The following is a 20,669-nucleotide window of genomic DNA, read 5'->3' on the forward strand; positions in this document are numbered from 1 at the left end:
ATGGTGAAAAGAACCAGGAGTGTTGATGGCTAACAGGGAAATACTGCCATTTTATTTACTTTTCAAAATGGCTAGTGAACCTACACTTGTCTTTTGAGTTTTATATGTAATGTTTAAAGGAATGAGACAGCAGTAAATCAAACAATGCAAGCCTCGTTTTGCCTTAGGAGATGCTCCATGTACCTCTCTGCCATGAAGAGATTTTAAAAAACACATTTTTGACCAAAGGATTATCACAACACTTGCGAAAACAATGTCTTGGGCATCAGGCAAAGCATTTGTGACCATTTCATGTAATAGCTTTCTGGGTGGTAGCTTTTGGAGGCATTAAGCGATTCAGATCACCACCACTGTGAGCTACTGTGACTCTGTTAGAGGAGAACAGCGCCTTTCATAGCCAAACCACTCTGAATGACTTTGTTTACATCTTAACCATTTAACTATTCAGAAATTTGGAAAAATCTGTGGGATTCCTAGAAAACCCCGAACTTCTCTGTGCCCGTTGTACAGCTTAATCATGTTAGTGACTGTTAGATTTTTCTCTGCGGTATATAAGACAAAGAAGACCTGTTATAGCTGTGATGGAGCAGCGACAGACTGTGTGCATGTGTTACCCAGAGAAGTGCTGCTTTGTTGCAGTAGCGTTGTATGTATGTGTTTGTCAGCGTTGGGCAGGGCAGGATGTAGTCCCAGCTGTAGCCTGAGGGGCTTTAGCTCACTGCATCACTGAGCCGCCTTAGAGCAGAAATGTCAGACACACACATGCAGGCCTAAAACGCTCAGCCTTTCCCGCTGTGCCCATGCCCTTCAATGATAGACAAGGATACACAGAAAGTATGTGTATGTGTGCAGCCTATTTTTAAGTGTTGAGGATGTAGGTGCAGCCTGCAGGCCCACTGTGTGTATGTGTGTGCAATATGTGTGTGCGAAAGACTCCGAGCAAGGCAGATAAGAGCGAGCCGTTCTGCTGATGTGCTTGCCTCCCTGCAGCATGCCCACTGGGGCAGTACAGGCTAATCCTGCCTATCCTCCATTTTATAGCCTCAGCTCAAGACGTTGCAGGCCAGGCGTTTACCTCAGCCCACTGAAACTGTTACAACGGAGAAATATCTCCCTGCACCAAGAGCCAGTTCAGGGTCAGTGCACCAGTGCCTTTTTTGTGCTGTTCCTAAAAACCCAAATAGCCATTTCTTTGGATGGATCTTTCGAGGAGTTGTGCTGAAGAACTCTTCGCTTTTTGCTTCCTTCCACTGAAGAGCACATTAAACTCTGCAATGGCTCGACCTCCTCTCTTTCAGCGTGCATTAAATCAGTGTGTAGGCACAACAGGCCCACGAGCAAATGAAAGAGGGGGGGCGATTATTTTGTTACTTGCTTTGCTCATGGGTATTAAATTATGCAATACTGTATAGGGTCAGTTCAAATAAAGTAGAACAACTTAGCTATTCTGGGTATTTTTCAAAGATTCAAAAAGGTTAATGTGATGCTGCAGTAAATAAATATCAAAATCAAACAGTTTAATAGCTTCATATACAGCTTTTTTAGTGATAGTGAAATTATTCATGTAACACTTGGCCTTCTTTGAATTGCGCATTTTCTTCCAAAAAGTCACTCTAATACCCAATTAGCTGCTTCATGGAAAACAATTTTCCTCGGCTTTCCACAGTGCCGCTGAGAGACATCAAAAGGCTTAACTGTGTTCGCTTTACCTGCATGCACCCTGTGTTTTAGCACCATTTAAAACTATTAGACAAAGAACTCTATTACCTGTTAGAATTGTTATCTGCTCTTATCTATTGTCTGTACCAGTTTCGTGAAAGAGCAGTAGGGACTACACTGATAGCAAGAGAAGCCCATCATGCAGTTCTCAGGACACAAAGGTCACAGTCATCAATACCATGACTCCATTATGGGCTATAGTACCTGCCCTGATGCTGTTACACAAATCTTGTTAATCTGGTTACTAACCTCAGTATACAAATCAATGAATTGATCATGTCCTCTACAGGTTGCTTATTTCTGTATTATCTGCACCCGCTGTCACCTTAAAGGGGCTGTCAGCTTATTTCCATAATCCATTTTTTGCTGGTAGCTTTAGGGTGAATTTAAAATTTGTCATCAAATAAAACAATGTCAGTCATGTTGACTGGGAGATTAACATTTTATGCTTCTTCTGTTGGCTTTGATTTTGGTGGGGCTGTGTTGGAAGAGTCTGACGTAAACGTAGCTGACGTTTTTGTGCATTTTAAAAGCAGTTATGCACTTTCTAATTTTATTTGATTTCTCCTTTATTATTTATTAAACAGTAAGAGTGTTTATGTTATTTGGATGATTTATCACCCATGATATTACGTAGGAAATGCTACATGGTTAGCCTTTAACACTGGAAACTGCCAATTGAACATAACATTATCTTTGTAATCCAATTCAAAGCCCAGTTTTGGTGTTATGATGAACTCCAAAGCCTGCTGTCCTGAGACTGTTTGTTTACCATGGCTACAATGCTGTCAGTCACCACGCAGTCTAAAATATCCATATGATCCTGATCAGGCAACACAGTTGGTTTTTTCTAGCTTTTGTCTCTGTGTGACTTAGGGTTTTATTTCTGACCGAATTTGATATTTAAGTGACCATGAAAGTTAATGAACATACTCAGTTAACTGCAGGGAAAAAAGCCATAAAAGGACAAAGCAAAATTAACATTGGCCTAAATGAATGTAGGGCCCATATGTTTACTTTTTAGCTGATATCAGTGGTGGTAAGTACAAAAAAACATCAGAAACACAAAAATATTACTGCACACAGTCAAATACACTGAACACTGCTGCTAACCGGTACAGCGTTGGACGCTGATGAGGACTCGTCGTCTTCTTTATATGAGGTATTTACTCCTCAGTGGACGATGTGCCAACATGTTAGTTTGTCAGATAAATATATTTTTATTGCTTCTGGATCTAGCTAACACAAGTAGTAGTTAGCCAAGTTAGCAAAAAAGCCTCGCTACTTCTCAGTCACATCCTCCGCAATGTGTCCATGGCAACACGCTTGCGGTAATAATACAGAAATTTTAACATTTTTATTTAATCAATTTCAAATATAAATTTGGTTACCCATTACTAAGTCATATATCTTTATCACTTATGTTTTCACTGAGACTTTATCACTGAGGTTCATTACCAAACAGTCTTGTTCTTCCTTCTGCTTTCCTTCCTTCCTTCCCTCTGCCTTCCTTCCTTCCGTCTGTCTGTCCATCCGTCCAACCATTTCTTTCTTTCTTTCTTTCTTTCTTTCGCTCTCTTTCTTTCTTTCTTTCTTTCTTTCGCTCTTTCTTTCGCTCTTTCTTTCGCTCTTCCTTTCGCTCTTTTGCTCTTTCTGTCTTTCTTTCTTTCTTTCTTTCCTTCTTTTCTAGCCCCCCACACTCCCCCATACCAGTGACACATTTACACAGGCATACAAAGAATGTATTTATTTATTTTTTATTCATCTTTTTATTTATTTAGAGTTATTTTTATTTATTTATTTAGTCAGCCAGCCAGCCATTGCATAAGCAGTATATGCCGTGAGCTGATGTGTGTGAATCCCGTTTGGCTGCGTTATCCAGATGTCTCTGATGTTAGATGTCTCTCTGTCCTTGCATGTATGATCCGCTGGTAAGCATAAGTGGGTTTGACTCTTTGCGTCACGCTGTTTGTTGTTTCTGCACCCGGTGGATGTTGTGGGCTCTCTCTGAGCTTGTGGAGTCCCCAGAGGCGCACACATATCTGAACAGTCTGCCCAGACTCACTGCAGCAGGGTTTCTGCGGGTGACTCACGCTGCAGTGGCTGACTGAGTACGTGCGTGTGTTCGTTTGTGTTTAGGCCTGTGATAGTGCCTCTGTCATTGTCACTATTGTGTCTGTAAATTCCCTCAGCACGACGCCAGAGAAAAAAGAAAGAGTAGAGAGGATCAATGCGATAAGGAAGAATAAACCAGCATTGTTGAAGAGAAATGGGTTCTCCCAAAACAGATGTCTCTCCCTCCGTTCCCAAAATTACACTCGGTGTGCCTGCAGAAATGCTGCAGTATACGGGATCAAACAGGATCAAACTAGCCTAACAATAGCCAGCCTTCATTTTCACAGCGCTGTGTCCTTCATTTTTGCAGGCACCTTCTGTGGGTGAATTCTGTCTACACTCTGTCTCTATCTTATCTCTTTCACATTTTTCTTATATTGTATTTATTACTCTGAGGTCCAGTTATCACTTTTTGTGGGCTTATGTACCGAACAGTCATAATTCAGTTTTATTCCATCATTTTCCAACATCTGATTATCCAGGCTGTGTCTTTAAAAGTGATATATTAAAATGACTTCTGTTCTGATTGGCTGCCCTGTATTGCACCCCATTCCAAAAGCAATATGGGTTGAAACACTCATTGTAACTTGAATGGGCAGAGCTAAACTCCTGTAGGTTGAATAGGCAGATATTTGTAAATTTGTTGGTTTTTGCGACATCATAAAACAATCAGTTAAAAACGGGCCAATTTGGCAGCTTAGTTTCTATATATGACATGCATGGACTGAATACTGAAGGGTATGTTTGCATACTGCTTTTTTTTTTTAAGTAAAAAGTAAGTTTCTAAAAGTAAATATTTAAAATAAGTTTCAATAATTTTTTCTCAGTGAAAAGTACATAAATGTACCTTTTCATAACCCAATGTTTTAAAACAGATCAATAAAATAAAACGAGGTGGGGTGTGTGGAGTTAATACAACTTAGAAAATATAATTTTACTGAAATTATGGTACAAAATGTTCCCTGACTAAAGGTACTGAGATGTAGCCTTGATGGTACCACATCAGTGACAAGAGGGGTACTGACCTAGTGACAGTTTTGAACTTTTTTTTTCTGAGAGTGTAGAAGATCCAGTTTTAGTTACCTAAAGAACCTTTCAATTAATTTAAAGGTTTATTTAAAGGTTATTTATTGAACCAAAAGTGGTCCTTCGATGTCATCGCTCTAAAGATCCCTTTTTATAGATGTACAGTTATATCAAAATCATTTTAGTATCAGAATTCAGGTATTTGCTTAAAAGAAAATTATCAGCATCAGACAGATGTTTAGATTTGACCAATATTGCAAACCAGTATTTAAAGATGAATTGATTTGTACTTAACTGTATCTTATCTTACAGAATCTTATCTTAAGTTAGGAAATCCTAAACTACTCAGTTAAGGTTAATAATCAATTTTTATGTCTGTTACCAAGCAACCGATGATGCTTGCACAGCTGAAACAATAAGTAGGCAATAAAAATGATGTTAAAATTGTATGTTAGTTAGCTAGACAGCTACTGATGTAATAATAATAAAAAAAACAAAACTAAAGTGTGATGAATTGGAAGCTTGAAACAGTGTGAGCTGCACTAATGCTGTTCCTCTTAATAAACAGCCACATGTTTAACTCTTTCATTATTCACCGCCATTGCTGCAGTGTTTTATTAGGCGAGTTTTCATTAATATTAACATACTGAGAGGAGGAACGGTGGGAGATTGTGTCTGCAGTGTCCAGGATTTTTGAACCGCAGCGATAGAGGGGGGGGAAATCACTTTCTCACTGCCATTTTGCAATATAAATAAATGTACCGTCATAACACTAGTTATAGTAAACTTGTCTGTCACAGTTGCCTAAAGACAATGATATTCTCTTTTTTCGACAGAATGGCAAACAGTACAAATGGAAGGTGAAAACAGAACCACTGGGGTTGTTACAATGCTTCTGTAATACTCTTTTCTCATCTGGGTTTAGGATAGATTATGAGGAACTGTTATTCGATAATAGCTTCAGTCCTAGCTGAAGTTGTCATAGTGACTGAACAGACAAGATGTCGGAGCTATGATGTTTATATTTGCATTTTATTCATTTTACTGCATTTGTAACAGAAGTAAGTGTTGTATTCCTCTGTAATCCAACAATTTACTCACAGTTTCTACATTTTTTTTTAAAGAAATCTGGTGTATCGGCATTGGAAAACAATTTCCATAATCACTGCAACCTTTATTTTTAAGAGTGTAGACAGGAGTGCAGCACTACAATCATTGTCATTGAGATAATTCCTGTTAAACTCAGTTTAATATGCCGGTACACAGCGGCAGCAGGGGAGTTCTATGTAACAGAATGTTAAAATAGTAAAAGCCTCTTTGTCTGGAGGCTACTCTCTCTGGAGGACGGCAGCAGCGGATGTTCGCCTGTTTTCGTGCTTCACTTTGCTGAGGGAAACTGCTGAACTTTTGATCTTCAGCACTATTTGGTGGAATCACCCGTTTTGATCTGGCGCTGAAGCTCATTTGCAGAGTTGTCTTGTGTGTATTTTCCCTCAACTTGTTTCGTAATAGCCTGCACTGCAGAGAGGCTCTAGTTTTTTTTCTACGCGCACACTCATGTCCTCTCCCCGTGAGCGTTTGGGATTGCAGGCCGGGCGCTGCTGAATCTCTGATGCGAAACGGTGGTGAAGTATGGGATCAAACGTTTGTAACTTGAAATTGCACAGTCACATTTGCAGTGGAGACTGAGTCAGCAGGTGGATGCTAGTTTGGTGTTGCAGATGCCGTAGGCTGCATTTTTTTTTATTCCGGACTCTGATTGGTTCATCTGTCCTTAGGATAGAATCATTTCACACCAACTCACGTAGTTTGGTTACGTCATGGATTCCCATGAAAAAAATTCGAGCAGGAGCTCAGTTTCAAAGCTAAAGTCTTTTAGTCATGAATGAGGTTCCAAAATCTTTAGTATTGGATTGAACTGCTTACAGAACGGCTGAACCATTTCCAAATGTATTATCTGCTGGATAAATATATCTAAGGCCATTTCTAAATACAGATGTTTAATTTAAATGCTTATTTTCGCATATGTGAGCATGCATATGCTGAAATGTTTCCTGATTTGAAGCAGATGGACTAGGCATCACTGTAGTAAAGAACCAAACAGGCAGTTTTCCAAATAGCCTGAATAATTTAATGTGAATGAAGTAAAAAATATATTATACTGAGCTATTGATTCATTTATTCCCAGTGAGAGAATGAACTGGTACAGTCACAGTCTGACATCTAGGCTCTTTTTCTCTTTTAAAATGAAATATCAGCAAACGTCTGTGATGAGTCCTCTATTATTTATAAATGCAGTCTATATTTCAGGTCTCTGAGCTGATGAAAATTGAGAGACATGTAAGTGATCAGGATGTGTTGTGGTCAGCTTCAGTGCAGTCATCGATCAGTGTGCACCTGCTGATTTTTTTGAGTGTTCCTACCACAAACATTTCCATTTTTAATGACTAACAGACAATTGTGATCTATGTTAATGAAGGGGTGGCTGATATGGTGATTATTATTATCACTAATATGTCATTTTACCCAGTACAATTTTTTATTGTACAATTGATCTCCATGCAGCTCCCACAAATGCATCCTTTCACAGCAATTGTTGTTTGGTTGGACAAGCTTTGCAGAAATTCTAGTCAATTAATGAGAGATTAGTTCACAAACTCACTCTTTGTCAAAATACCTACATTGTGTTATTCATTTTCTAAATTATATTTGTGTATTTTGTGTGTGAAAAGTTGTTTGTTATTAATTATGCTTTGAATGTAATGAATCTGTAGAGTAGCATAGTCCAGCTTGGTAGTGCAGAATTTTAAATTGCAAACTCATGTTATGTAACACTTGTAAACAAAGATCAAAGATTCCTGATAGCTTAAAAAGGATTTTGCCAGTGTTTTGTAAGGCTTGTCCAACTGCAGTAAGTAGTAACAAGTAACAAGAAGCTGATGATGTTAGCTCATTATCTTGTTTCTTATTTCTTTATTTATTTATTTACTTATTTTTCATTTTATAAATAAATCATTACTGTAGTACTGTAGTATAGTATGTCATATCATATTTTATATAGTGTAAACTTTTTTCCTCTGGTAATTTTTTCTCCATTCCAACTTATTAGCAATCCTCAGAAAGATGATATTTTGTATGAAAACGTATCAGTAGCAGAATTCAAATGAAAAAGTAATATGTAAATTGATGTATTCTTATGTTTGAATTTGAATTTCCAACTCATATATGCAATCTTGGGCACAAAATGAAAATGCAAATTCAATTTTAACATTTTAACTTGGCATTTGCTACACTAGTATTGACATTTCATTTACACAGATATTTGGACACTTTTCAAGTAGCTGTATTTACATTAAAATGTATTTCCAGATTATGCGATAATGGTGTCAAATGTTATTAAAATGTTTGCCTTATATGCATATGCACTCCTTAATAAGGCATTTAATTGCATTATCAAAGAGAACACCAAGCTAGAAAGAGGTCATTCGGAAACAGCGCCTCTCTTGTTTGCAATTACACATTCTCACCCACTGCGCTCATTTTGTGGCAAATTGATTTTAAAAATGCATTCCACCCAAATACATTTTCATTTTCACAGATTTTCACAATCTGTCAATCATCCCATCACGGCAGGGCCAACAGCACACTCAGCGGAAATAGCTTTATCTGAAAACATGGCAGCCGATTTAACGTTAGAAGACTGAGTGAAACAGTACGATGGCGTTTTAGGGCCACTGTTAATAAAAATAAAAATAGTGGTCTTTGAGAATAAAGTCGTAATATTTCAAGAAAAAAAGTCGTAATATTTGGAGGATAAAGGGAGCTAACTGTAGGGGGGCTGCCATAATGCGTTGGGGTCTCACTTGCTGTACTGGTGCCGGAGTTTCACACACTCCTGTCTCTTTGTAGATCGATCATTTTGATTATCATTCTCACTGTCTGTGAAACTTCATGCCCTCTTCGAATGGTACAGAGATGTAGCGACCAATAGCCGTATAGACGGTCAGTGCCTGCGATTCTCCTTCAACGTCCATCTGGGTCTTTACTCTAAATAAACACAGTTGCCTGCTCAGCCGCTTCAGCCGTTTCTTATACAGTCTGGTGCTGATGTGCAGGAGAGACAGGGAGACTGAGTATTTCTTTATGGGTGAAATCGATATGAAAGTATAACTCCACCAACTCCTCAACGCCCCTCATTTTAACAGGAGGAGTTGCTGCCTTCCCTTCGCGAAGGCTTTGGCCACAATATTGCGATATTTCCTGGTATTAATGGCACTTTAATTCTACAACTTTTTTCTCGAAATAGTACGTTTTTTTTCTCGAAATATTACGACTTTTTTTCTCAAAATATCCTGACTTTTTTTCCTCAAACTATCACGACTTTTTTCTCAAAATGTACCGTACGACTTTTCTCAAAATATTACGACTTTATTCTCAAAGTCTACTTTTTCTACTTCTACAACTTCTATTTCTTTAACAGTGGCCCTAAAACGCCATTGTAGAAACAGTGATATATCCACTTATGATGATTACCATGTTATACATGACCCACGATCAATCATTAATCAAACATGTGGCAGATTTTTCTGATTTAATAATTGGGTCTAACTATTGTCCTTGTTTGTAGACCATAGGCTACATATAGAGATTAATCCAGCATCGAGGGCTGTCTTCTTGTACATAGTGCGCATCAGATGTGGATATATTGATGTGTTCCACCTTGTCTGTCACCAAAAATATGAAACTATTTAGTTGTAATTGTACTGGTGCGCATAGACAAATGTAAATCACACAGCCACCTAGTCATAGTGGCTGAGTTGTCCGTACTGTGTCATATTTCGTCCGATATCAGTAAGGGTTCTCTAATGTTCCGATTTACTTTTTAAAAATGAATATTACAAAAATCACTGATGCATGTGTGACATAGTGAACTAGTTCATGTTAGCCAGCTGGTAAAAACAGTAGAGTAGGTCCTTTTTTGGGAATGTAGTGTAAGTAGCATTAACAATGGCATTTAGCTAGCTTAATTCTGCAGCCCTCCACAATTCACATAGTGTATTAGCAAGTGAGGTGATATCGGTGGAACTGAAGGTGGAACTGAAAATTAGAAAAATAGCTGGTGAATTAGATGCAAAGATGTTGATAAAAAATGTTCAGCCTTGTTTTTAATCAACCAGTTTGATAACATAAGATTGATTACATTTTAATTGTAATTTTGACACCATTATTTCATAATCGCATGAATTCGCAGTTAGGGAAATACATTTTAATTTAAATAAAGCTAGTTATAAAGTGTCTAAATTTCTGTGTAAATGACATGTCAATGCTAGTATAGCAAATGGCAAATTAAAATAGTACAATTTTAGCCCAAAATTTCATATATGAGTGGGAAATTTAAATAAAAAAAAATTCATTAGAATTTTTTTGCTGATATTCTTCCATAATTTTGTAACAATTATCTTCAAGTATTACATTTTTTCTGTATTGCCCAACCCCAGGCTAAGTGGTCAGGTGCTTTGCATGAGCTGCTGTGGCAATCCAAAAGCTCTTCCTGTGAAGAGCCCAAGATAATAAGACCAATCCAGCACGGTCAGTGTAGAGGAGCTAGAGAGGCTCGTACAGCATACACGTGTGAAGAGTGTTTCAATTACACACAGCTAAACCCAGAGCACCTGCCATTCATCTCCACCAGAGAGAGAGAGAGAGAGAGAGAGAGAGAGAGAGAGAGAGAGAGAGAGAGGGCAGACAGTGAGCAGAACTCAAAATGCAGTGAAATGCAGCTCTGCTTTGCTCTGGTTTCTGTTTGCTTCTCTCTTCTTTAACATCTTCCTGATGGGAAGTTCTCTAGTGTCGTCCTCTGTTTCTCTCTCTTTTGGGATGCTGTCTTCTCTGTGTATGGAATCCCCAAATGATTCTTCTCCACTCTCTTCTTTTCTTTTGAGTTACAGAGCCTGCTCACTTATTTTTTCCTCTCCGTGGGCTTCATTTTTTCCCATTTTTTTTTCTTGACTCCTTTCAGTGATTGCTCTTACTTTAAAGCCAGCTGGCTTGCTTTTTCGACTCTTTCTTTCTGTCTGATTTAGGGCTATCATTCTTTAGGCTGATTAAACTCAATTTCTGTAAATTTGCATGATGATAATGCAAGATACTGTTAAAATTTAAATTTCTCCTACTGCTCTTTTGTACAGTAAGAACATTACCTGATGGATGCACTCATTTTAAGCATTTTTGCCTCATTGATTTTATAATTTTGTATTATTATAATCTAATCTGTTTATAGTAATATATTTTGGAATCATTCAGAGGCTTTTTGCTATTATGTTATGTTTTGTCTATTTTTATTGTTTGGCCCTTTTTTAAATAAGAAAAAATTACAATCATCAAACTTACTTGATTGATCATAAAAATAGTGAATCATTTACCCAATCGATTACTAATATAATCAATAGTGACAGACCTAGTCTGATGCTTAGTCAAACTCTTATTAGAGTTTGCATGCATCTAGGAATGCACAGTGATATCAGAATAATAGACAGTTGCTTCTAAAAGTAACATTGGCGTCAGACAGATGTTTAGATTTAGCTCATATTTCAAAAGGGATATTTTATTGATTGATTGATTGATTGATTGATTTATTGTACTCTAGAAGAGCAAAATGTTTAGGTCACGCTGGGCTAGTCTACTAAAATATCTTACTGTGCTTTTAACTCTGTAGAATTAATATTTCATTTGTCTGTGATGCTAATCCAGGTGGATCTTGAATATTACATTTAGAAATATTTGTATTTCAGCATCAGCTGATATGTACAAGAAAATTAACAGATATTGGCAGCATTTGACAGTTCCCATATCAGTACAACCCTAAACTTTGCATCTTTTTATTACGTTTTGTTTAGTCTTATTTAATCTACTTAGTATTATACACTTGTAGACCACTACTTGAACAGATATCAGTATGACTGTGAATAATAAATGTTGTTAGTGACCATAGTAGCTGCAGTTTGGTAAGTTTGTCTGTCCATTGTTTTTGGTATGTTCACATTGCATTTTGGTAGCATGTAGAAGGCAAAGCATACAACAAATACTTTATCTGTTTTGCAGGTACCTTGCAAACCCCAAATTTGCAGTACATCATAATGGACCCCTATTTCCACCTGCATTGACTTTTTTATGTTCTGTCTCAGTGACTGCAGCTGCTTTTGCCCATTTCCCTGCCAGTCGTTTTCAGCTTCATTTCCCACTCTAATGAAGATTTAGAGGCACCAGGGCTGCAGAGAGCAAACCTGGGAGACACACGTTAGAGGAGGGAGTCCAGAGAGAGACTGAGCAGCACTCGGAGGGACAGAGAGAGAGAGAGGCATGTCAAAGGAGAGAATGAGTAAAGAGAGGTAGAGAGTTGAGTATATGCAGCTTGAGAGAGAGAAGGTTTGGACTGCAAAGAGTGGTCTGGGAAGCTGGAAATGCAATGGAAATGCTGAGAGAGGGAGGATTTTTTTTACTTAGAGTAGAGCTGCACAGTGTATTGTTCTTTGATCATTATTGTGACAAACATAATATGCAAATGAGTCTCTAACTAGTCACAGATTGTGCCAAGTAAACAAAGTCCTTATAGGAAAGTTGAACATTAAGAGCGTTACCATTCGTATTTCAACCAGTGGCCGGTCTCCTCATTTATAACATCTCTGATGTAAACAGCCACTGTTTGTGCTGGTTGTATGTGTCGCCATGCATATTACCATTCAGAAAGGGATTCCATTGCCAATATACAAATTAACCATTGGTAACCAGTTAAACCATAAGCTAAAACATTTCACAAAACCATCAGAAACCAAAAGAAATATTTAATGTATTCTATGTTTTTTTTCAGCAGGGATACATGAAAAAGCTAAAGTTTGTTTTAGCCTAAATCTTAATATTATGCTTAAATTAAGCCTGCTTAAGGTAATGTTTTATTCCAGCATGTGTAATGTAAATGTACACATAAAGCCCCTGTATTAAGGGTACGTTAACTGAGCTATATGTCTACATAGCCCATGAGTTTACCCAGGCCACATAAGCTGTAGTTTGTGTAATATTTACCCTGTGAATCTCAATATGTGCTCAAACCAAAGTTTGTTTTAGCCTAAAGTTTAAAATATAATGTTAGCCCTGTGCAAATCTATCACAAATTTATTGGAAACCCGCATAAAACCACCGAAAAGTCGATTAGCCTAACACTCGCTAAGAAAAACCAAAACAAGTGTCGGCACATGCCTAAATGCCACTGGCTTGAACCTGCTAAAGTGAAACTGCTAGCATGAAACTGTGGCTTTGCGGCTCTGCAGACAGATATTATTGGAAAAAATGAAAAATGTCCAGAATGTTGAACAGAGCTGTAGTTCATCCTTTAATGACTGAGAAAGACACTGAGAATGAGGTTTAAATTAATATTCAGAAGGCCTCACATTTGAAGAGTTGGGATAAAATCTTGATGCACATGATTTGTCAAGAAATTACTGTAAATAGATAATTATATTATTGATCATTGAATAACTTCTTGATGTTCCCTAATTAATTTTTTTAACTTTTATTGAGCAAAACATGTTAAAATACCTTTTGGTTTCTAGTTTCTAGTAGGGACAAACTTCAGCCTTAAAGAAAATTTAAGCACTGTCTTAATTCCCCCTTTCCACTGTTAGAGTAATCATTTCCTTTATTTTCAAACAGTTCCACTCCTTTTTTTTTTGCTTGTTTTGTATTGCAAAAAGGCTAAAATATCGCAACATGACATTTTCCCCAATAATGTTCAGCCCTAAATCGCAGCGATGTCCGTAACATCACCCCCTGGTTTGCACTGCTGGGAGGCTGTGCTCACAGGTGCCAGTAGTATTCCTGAAATTGTTTTATCCTTGTGCTATAACTCCTTAGGCCCTTAACTAAAGGTGTAGCTGTAATGAATAACATTCTGGTATAAAGAGGATGGCCACTGTGACCTTGTCATCATTACGGATGAGGGGGACAGTGCTGTACTCACACACACTGGCACACACTCACACACACTCACACACATGCATACATCCTCTCCTCCTGTGTGAGCAGCTGTTGGCTTAATGGGTTCATTTCTCTCTCACCTTGTCTCTCGCACCAACAAGAGCACCAAGAACTGGAGGGCAGCGGTGGACCTGACGGGCAGACTGCTGACCGCTCACGGCCAGGGCTACGGCAAGAGCGGCCAACCCACCAGCCACACCACAGACTCCCTGCAGGTGAGCAGAGCACCACAGCCGCCTGGGTTATGTAGTCTCAGGACATTGGCCAGACTGCTGACCACATGCTATGACCAGACAAGAAGACCGTGTTGAATAGTGAATTACAGTGCTGGCTCGAGCCATAGCTTGAGGGAACTACTTGGCACTAAAACTAGAGGTTTTATCAACATTAAGCACAGCTGAGGTTTATGAACACCATCTGTCAAAGGTTTGGGGACACATTGCTTTCTTTTAAACTTTATATTTTTTCTTTTATGCAGTTTCTTTTCAATTACATGAGGTAAAATATGCCTGTAGCGGTTTTGTTAGCACCAAACAGCTGTTTTCTAATACTTTTCGGGAATATTTCTAATAATTTCTATTTTTATTTCCTTGCTATTAAAAGCTCATATTGAAACTTTTTTGGCCCAAAGATGGTTTAAAAACCTAAAAGGTTTGAGTGCTGATAAGTGCTGACATCACAACAAGTGGATAAAATGAGTGGGGTGTGATTAAGGTAGTACAGTCATACAGTACTGAGCAAAAACCATTTATTTGATTTCCAGTCAAAACAACCGTGAAGTGCAAGTTATTCATTTTTCTGGAAATATTTCTGAGGAGATTAGATATGAGATCATTCACTTGCATAAGAAAGGAGAAAGTCAAAGAAAAATAAGTTGGAATTATTAAAAGGCAAAGGGAAAACAGCTAACAACAGTGCAGAACCTGGTAGGCCACCAAAACTGTCCCCATCAAATAAACAATACTTATAGCTTTCATCTTTGAGAGAGTGGAGAAAATCAAGCTCCACTCTGCCTTCAGATCTGAAAGAAATCCACACGTGTTTCTGCCCATCCTTCCACTCTAAGAAAACTCAATGACTGCCTTACAAAATGTCTAGAAATAAGTTGAATACTTTTATAATAAACTTACAACAGTCTCAGAATGAGAAATGTTATATATATCGACTAGATTTAAGATAATTTTACCTGCCAAGAAACCAGTGCAGTGTGAAAGGATGTGTAGCTGTCAAGAAGCCACTACTGAGAAAAGAAAATGGATAACAAGAAGACAATTTGTAAATCAAACAAAGAAGCAGCTGGTGTTCTTAGAACAATAGACTGGTAACCCCTGAGTCTAGACCTCAGCATCACTGAATGTGTTTGGGATTGTGAGAAGCAGAAAATTCAACCAACTTCTAAGACTGAACTTTGGATGTGTGTAAAATATCCCTGCAGATTTCTTTGAACAGCTGAAAGCAAGTCTCCTGATAAGAATAGAAGCTGTAATAAGGACACACTAAGTACTGACATTTTTCATATACTTTGTTTTGACTGTAAATTAAATTATTGAAGGGTCTCTGATTTTTGCACAGTACAGTACATTGCCACCAGTATTTATATGTGATGGTGTTTTCCTTATACCTGTTTAATCTTTAATATGTTAGGATATAGCAAAATGACAAAGAGAAAATGCTCATTTGTAGTAAAATTGATTTGAAATGCTAGATGTTCCCAAACTTTGGATGGACTGTGAAACTAATTTACTTGGAAACTAAATTGTTGTGAATTTTTACCAGAAACGAAGCTAAAATTATGCACTGTGGCAGTGTTCTTATGATTTATTTCAGAAACTTATTTTTCTTTTAATATAAAGTATGCAGTATAACATAGTTATAGTTAGATCTTCCACATGGGGATTTAAAACTTGTACCGCATCCCGATAGTTGTTATTTATGTAGCCTATTATTCAGAATAAGCATATTGGTATTCTCTCTGAAGTGCTGTTTTGCCCATGTGGAAAATATGTTGGCACCTTAGTTAAAGGTCTGTGTAGTATGCTGTTTCAGTGCCGGTGTAATGTGCAGAGTGTTTGAAGTAGCGCTGAAGCTCGGCTCTCTGGCCCTACGCCCACTCTGTCCACACAAACGTACCCATCTCCCATTGGCTGCCATGTCGGCCATATCAAAGCACTTCATCTCTCTGATGTCTCAACCTCCAGTGGCACGCGTGCATACATTACACTCTACTCACTCTCCCTTTGTTAATGGAAAACTACTGACTTGCATTATAAAAGTTTTAGCCCTACAGGCTATATAAACCACATTAGGCTGAAGAGTTAGATTAGGTCCTTAGATGATTCTCACTTTGATTCACCATTTATCCATAATATGGTGCTCTTGTGGTTGTGGGATGTTTAAGGACTTGAAAAATGCTGGAACGACAGAATTCACCAAATGTTTAGAAAAATGCCTGCTGGAACAGGGGTATGTACAGAATGCCTGCCAAGCATCGTTGGGCCTCATTCTCCAATATCTTTGTAAGTTTTTCTTAAATTTGTTTTTGAGAAAGATCCTAAGAAAAAAGTCTACATCAGATTCAAGAAGTGTTCTTAAATCGGAGAATTGTTCACACCTTTGTGCTTTTGAGTGTGCGTAGATCCTGTTCTTACCTAAGAACAAAACCCAAATAAGAAAACATTGGTAAAAGTCAGAATCTTCAAAGCAGATTTTAAGAAATTTCTTCTTAAGAACGGTTGGTGAATGAGGCCCATAGTAGAACTGTCACCATTAAAAAGATTTAAAAACAACATTAAAAAACATGCAAGAAAATATTAATAAAATTTGCCTTCTCAATTAATCTCTAGTAATAGTTACAGATCAGTAATAAGTGGATAATTACATGGTAATATTATACATGGTGGTTTTTAAATTAGTAAATAATAAGTTAGTCATTGTAGTAGTAAGAGGTTGGTTGTAAAATGTGGTGCAGTAACTGAGGAACAAGATGGAAAAAGTATTTTACAGCTCCAACACAATTTACTGTAACTGTAATTATAGTCTTTAACTATGTTTGTACATCATACTGCACCTGATCATTTACAGACTAATAAGTAAGAAACAAAGTAGAAACAAGTGCATGAGTGTTTTATAGCAGTAATAACTTGTAATTTTAGCAAAACTACTGCATTGTTTTTATGGTAATGACCCTAATACTATAAAACTCTATGTTGATTAAGCAGATATTATGCTGAAAGAGCTGGACACCTTATAAATGTAAAAAAGTCAAACTTTTACTGTTATACCTTGTTTTAGCAGTTAGAAAATTAATGTCATTTATGTACAACTTGTTGCCATTACTTAACCATTTTATGACCTACTTGTTAAATGTTGCTATAATTACAAACTTATTATTAACAACTAAAAAGTTAGCATGTAAGTTTTAGGGTAGTGCAGCTTGTTAACATGTTACAATAATATAACGCACTTATTACTGATCTGTAAAATGCTAAGTTGTCCCTGTTATTTATTTATTTATTTTTTTACTTCATTACATTCCAACATGCTGTATATGCATTTGTAACAATTTTTGATGTAAATTTTTGAAAACAATAACAGCTGAAATACAATGTAAAACTGTTTTATTTTTTTTTAATAAAGATGGTATTAATCATAATATAGCATCAACATTTCATGTTTGTGTAAAGCCCTCTCTCAACAACAAATATCATGAAAGTGGTCTATGATAACTTTTGAATCGAAACTCTTATCATTCAGTTAGATCAATTTTTATTTTTTGCCCCTTTTTAAAAAATGGAATCACTCTATTGTCAAAATTTTCAGAAGATTACTTGATTACTAATTCAGTCAGTAGTTACAGCCCTACCAGCTATTTCAAGTTGCATTTGTTCCAAAATAAACTGGTTTGTTCTTCTCATTGCAGTTGTGGTTTGTGCGTCTGGCTCTGCTGGTTAAGCTGAACCTGTTTCAGAATGCTGACCTGGAGTTTGAGCCTTTTGGGAATCTGGACCAGCCTGATCTGTACTATGAGTACTACCCTACAGTGTACCCCGGAAGACGAGGTAACTTCCTCAGAAACCAAGTGCTCTGCTTGAGTCTCTGGAATAAAATGCTTTTATTCATTCACAGGTAGATATATTAAGATACAGTTAAATGGCAAATGCCATTCTATTCAGATGGAGTACCCACTGATTGAAAGAATGGCCAAAGCAGTTGGCTCAAACGTTTGAAAAGCTTTGAAAGCCTTTTTAACATACTGTAGCAAAGGGTGATAGAGAAACATTTAATGGAATTATAATGTAACCGAAGGTACGCATGTTAGAGCATGTAAAAAAGGAAAGCGTACAGGAAAGGAATCAGGTTTGGTCACAGCTATAGGCCATTTAGTCTCTTTGAGCATAAGCGTTTGTCTTTTCCGCTCTCAGTTGCTCTTCAATTACTAGCCCAACAGGAATTCCAGGCAAAAATGACAACTTCACATGTGGCTTTGCTTTGAAATACAAAGAGTCTAATTAGATTTCTACTGTGAAAAGGCCTCATAGCTATGCAGAAGTTTAGTCACGATGAAAATGAATAGGCCTGTTTTTTTTTCTTATTTCCTAGACCATACATTTTAAAAGTATAGGAACTTCTTTTTCAGAGCATGTAGTTTATTGAGAAGAAACTTGCGGTTTTTCAGCCATCAGAAGCTTACTTATGAGGTATAAATGGCAGAACAAGACTTTGACCACTGCAGCACTGTGCTCGGTGTGACAGGTTCTTCTAAAGAGCCAAGGCAATCAGTGCAGACATTAAGACTGGCCCTGTCTGGGTCAGGTGACCTCTCACCTTGGCATACAGCCTCAGGCGCCCTCCACATATCAAAGAGTTACCCGATCAAAGCCAGCGCGGAGGTCATAAGCACATATCTCAACTCATTGGTGAGATAGAGAAAGAAGAAAATGTGGATACTGGTTGAGATAAAGATGTGAGGAGAAGTCATGGAAGGCGTTTGAGTTTGTGGAATCACTTATATAATAATAATAATAACAATGATAATAATATTAATAATAAAAATTTGGTTACACTATTTGAAGGCTACCTATATAGAAGCTACATAACATGTATAAGTATTGAATATTGAGTATTTATGAACAGTTTTTGCCAGTAATCGCAAGATGTTATGAGATGCTTAATGAAGCAAATGACTTTGTATTGACATAAGGGGCTTTAAACTAAAATTACCGATATTTGTTCCATTGATAACGCTGTTATGATCGTTTACAAGCAATGGAAGTAGGCAGATGCCCAGTTATGAGCACCAATAAAATCTTACCCTTTTTTTGTTTGTTTTCATTTATATACAATAACAACATATTCAGTGTAAATTTATTTAAATTTAATTTAAATATCACAAACTTGATGCCCAAAGGTATTTAGATGATTTATTCCATATTTACCAAAACAATTCAGTTATAAGTAATATACTGGACTTAGCTTTTTACTATAATCAGAGGCTAATTTGACACTGCTCTTCACAAACTTTTTTTTTTTAATTATTATTTTATTATAACATCATTGTTATGGTTATACAGCATTACAGCGGTCGTTCTGTTAGTGCTTCCTACTAATTGTATTGGACCTGTAAAGTTGCACAGGACTAGCAAATTACAATCATTTTATATATTTTATACATTTAAAACAGTGACTCCAAACTTCTAAACAGTGGTGAATGTGTCTGAAGTCGGCTGTGGTCTGTTTGTTTGTTCAGGCTCGATGGTGCCGTTCTCCATGCGCGTGCTGCACGCTGAGCTGCCTCAGTACTTAAGCAAGCCCCAGGAGTCTTTGGACCGCCTGCACAGCATGAGGAGCATCTGTCAGAAAGTGAGTGAGTCCAACCCACCCTCAACCCAGAACTTTCCATAATACTGCCTGGCTCTCCTCTGCTGCTCTCCATACATACACTGGCATTCGGAAGCCTGAAATCACTTTTGTCAATCATTTTAACCAGTTTGGTTGCAGAAACATGTACAAAATGATACTAGTATGATGATAGAACTCTGCAGCTTCATAGGTTTTAAATAATTTGTAGGAAGCATAAAAATTTATATTAGAAAAAGGTTTTAGATGTGTCCAGAATGATGAACAGGGATGCAGATGATTCCATAATAACTGAGAAAGCTGGATAACATCGGCAACTGAGAGTTATAATAAAAATTATTTGAAAGTGGTGATAATTTCAAGAAATACTATTGATTTTAAAACTGGTGATAAATACTATAAATAGGTGATTACTGAATGTTATCTATCCTTTAAAAACTTGAAATTTTGAATAAAACCTTTGAAAATGCCCTCTATCATCTAGCTTAATATTACGGTCAATACTAGAAGCTCAGTCTCAGCCTCTGAAACTGTTCTTCTCTGTGGACAGATCCTGGCCAACCTGGAGGAGGGCCTGGCCGAGGACGGCAGCATGATGACCCTCACTCAGGAGAACAGACAAGGTACTGCACTCAGCCCAGTGCTCTGTCATTTATTACATGAGGGACACTGAGAATTGTCTATATGATGTTGAGAACTGTTGAGCATTATAGAATTTACCTCAAAATATATACAGCAGGTATTGCACTTTTAACTTGGGACCATACTGGGGTATGAGGATTATAAATTAAGCGCTTCAAGCTCTTGGAGAATGAATTCCAGCTATTCTGGGGCTTCCCAACCCTGTGAACCATTCTGTGAATATAAAGATTTTGATCTGTCATGTGTAAGCACATTTAAATAGGTAACATGTTAGTTAAAGG

General features: G+C 37.2%; 1 protein-coding gene across 1 annotated transcript in view; it reads left to right on the forward strand.

Annotated features, from left to right (window-relative positions):
• Nucleotides 1–20,669, forward strand: part of trappc12 (trafficking protein particle complex 12) — a 36,612-nt gene that overhangs the window by 6,119 nt on the left and 9,824 nt on the right. Inside the window, exons 4-7 of the mRNA XM_036592983.1 lie at nucleotides 13,992–14,105; nucleotides 17,810–17,948; nucleotides 19,637–19,749; nucleotides 20,297–20,369. Of these exons, the coding sequence (XP_036448876.1) occupies nucleotides 13,992–14,105; nucleotides 17,810–17,948; nucleotides 19,637–19,749; nucleotides 20,297–20,369 (439 nt within the window). The remainder of the gene's footprint in view (nucleotides 1–13,991; nucleotides 14,106–17,809; nucleotides 17,949–19,636; nucleotides 19,750–20,296; nucleotides 20,370–20,669) is intronic.

This window comes from Colossoma macropomum, unplaced genomic scaffold (assembly GCF_904425465.1).
Source record: "Colossoma macropomum unplaced genomic scaffold, Colossoma_macropomum, whole genome shotgun sequence".
Classification (NCBI taxonomy): domain Eukaryota; kingdom Metazoa; phylum Chordata; class Actinopteri; order Characiformes; family Serrasalmidae; genus Colossoma; species Colossoma macropomum.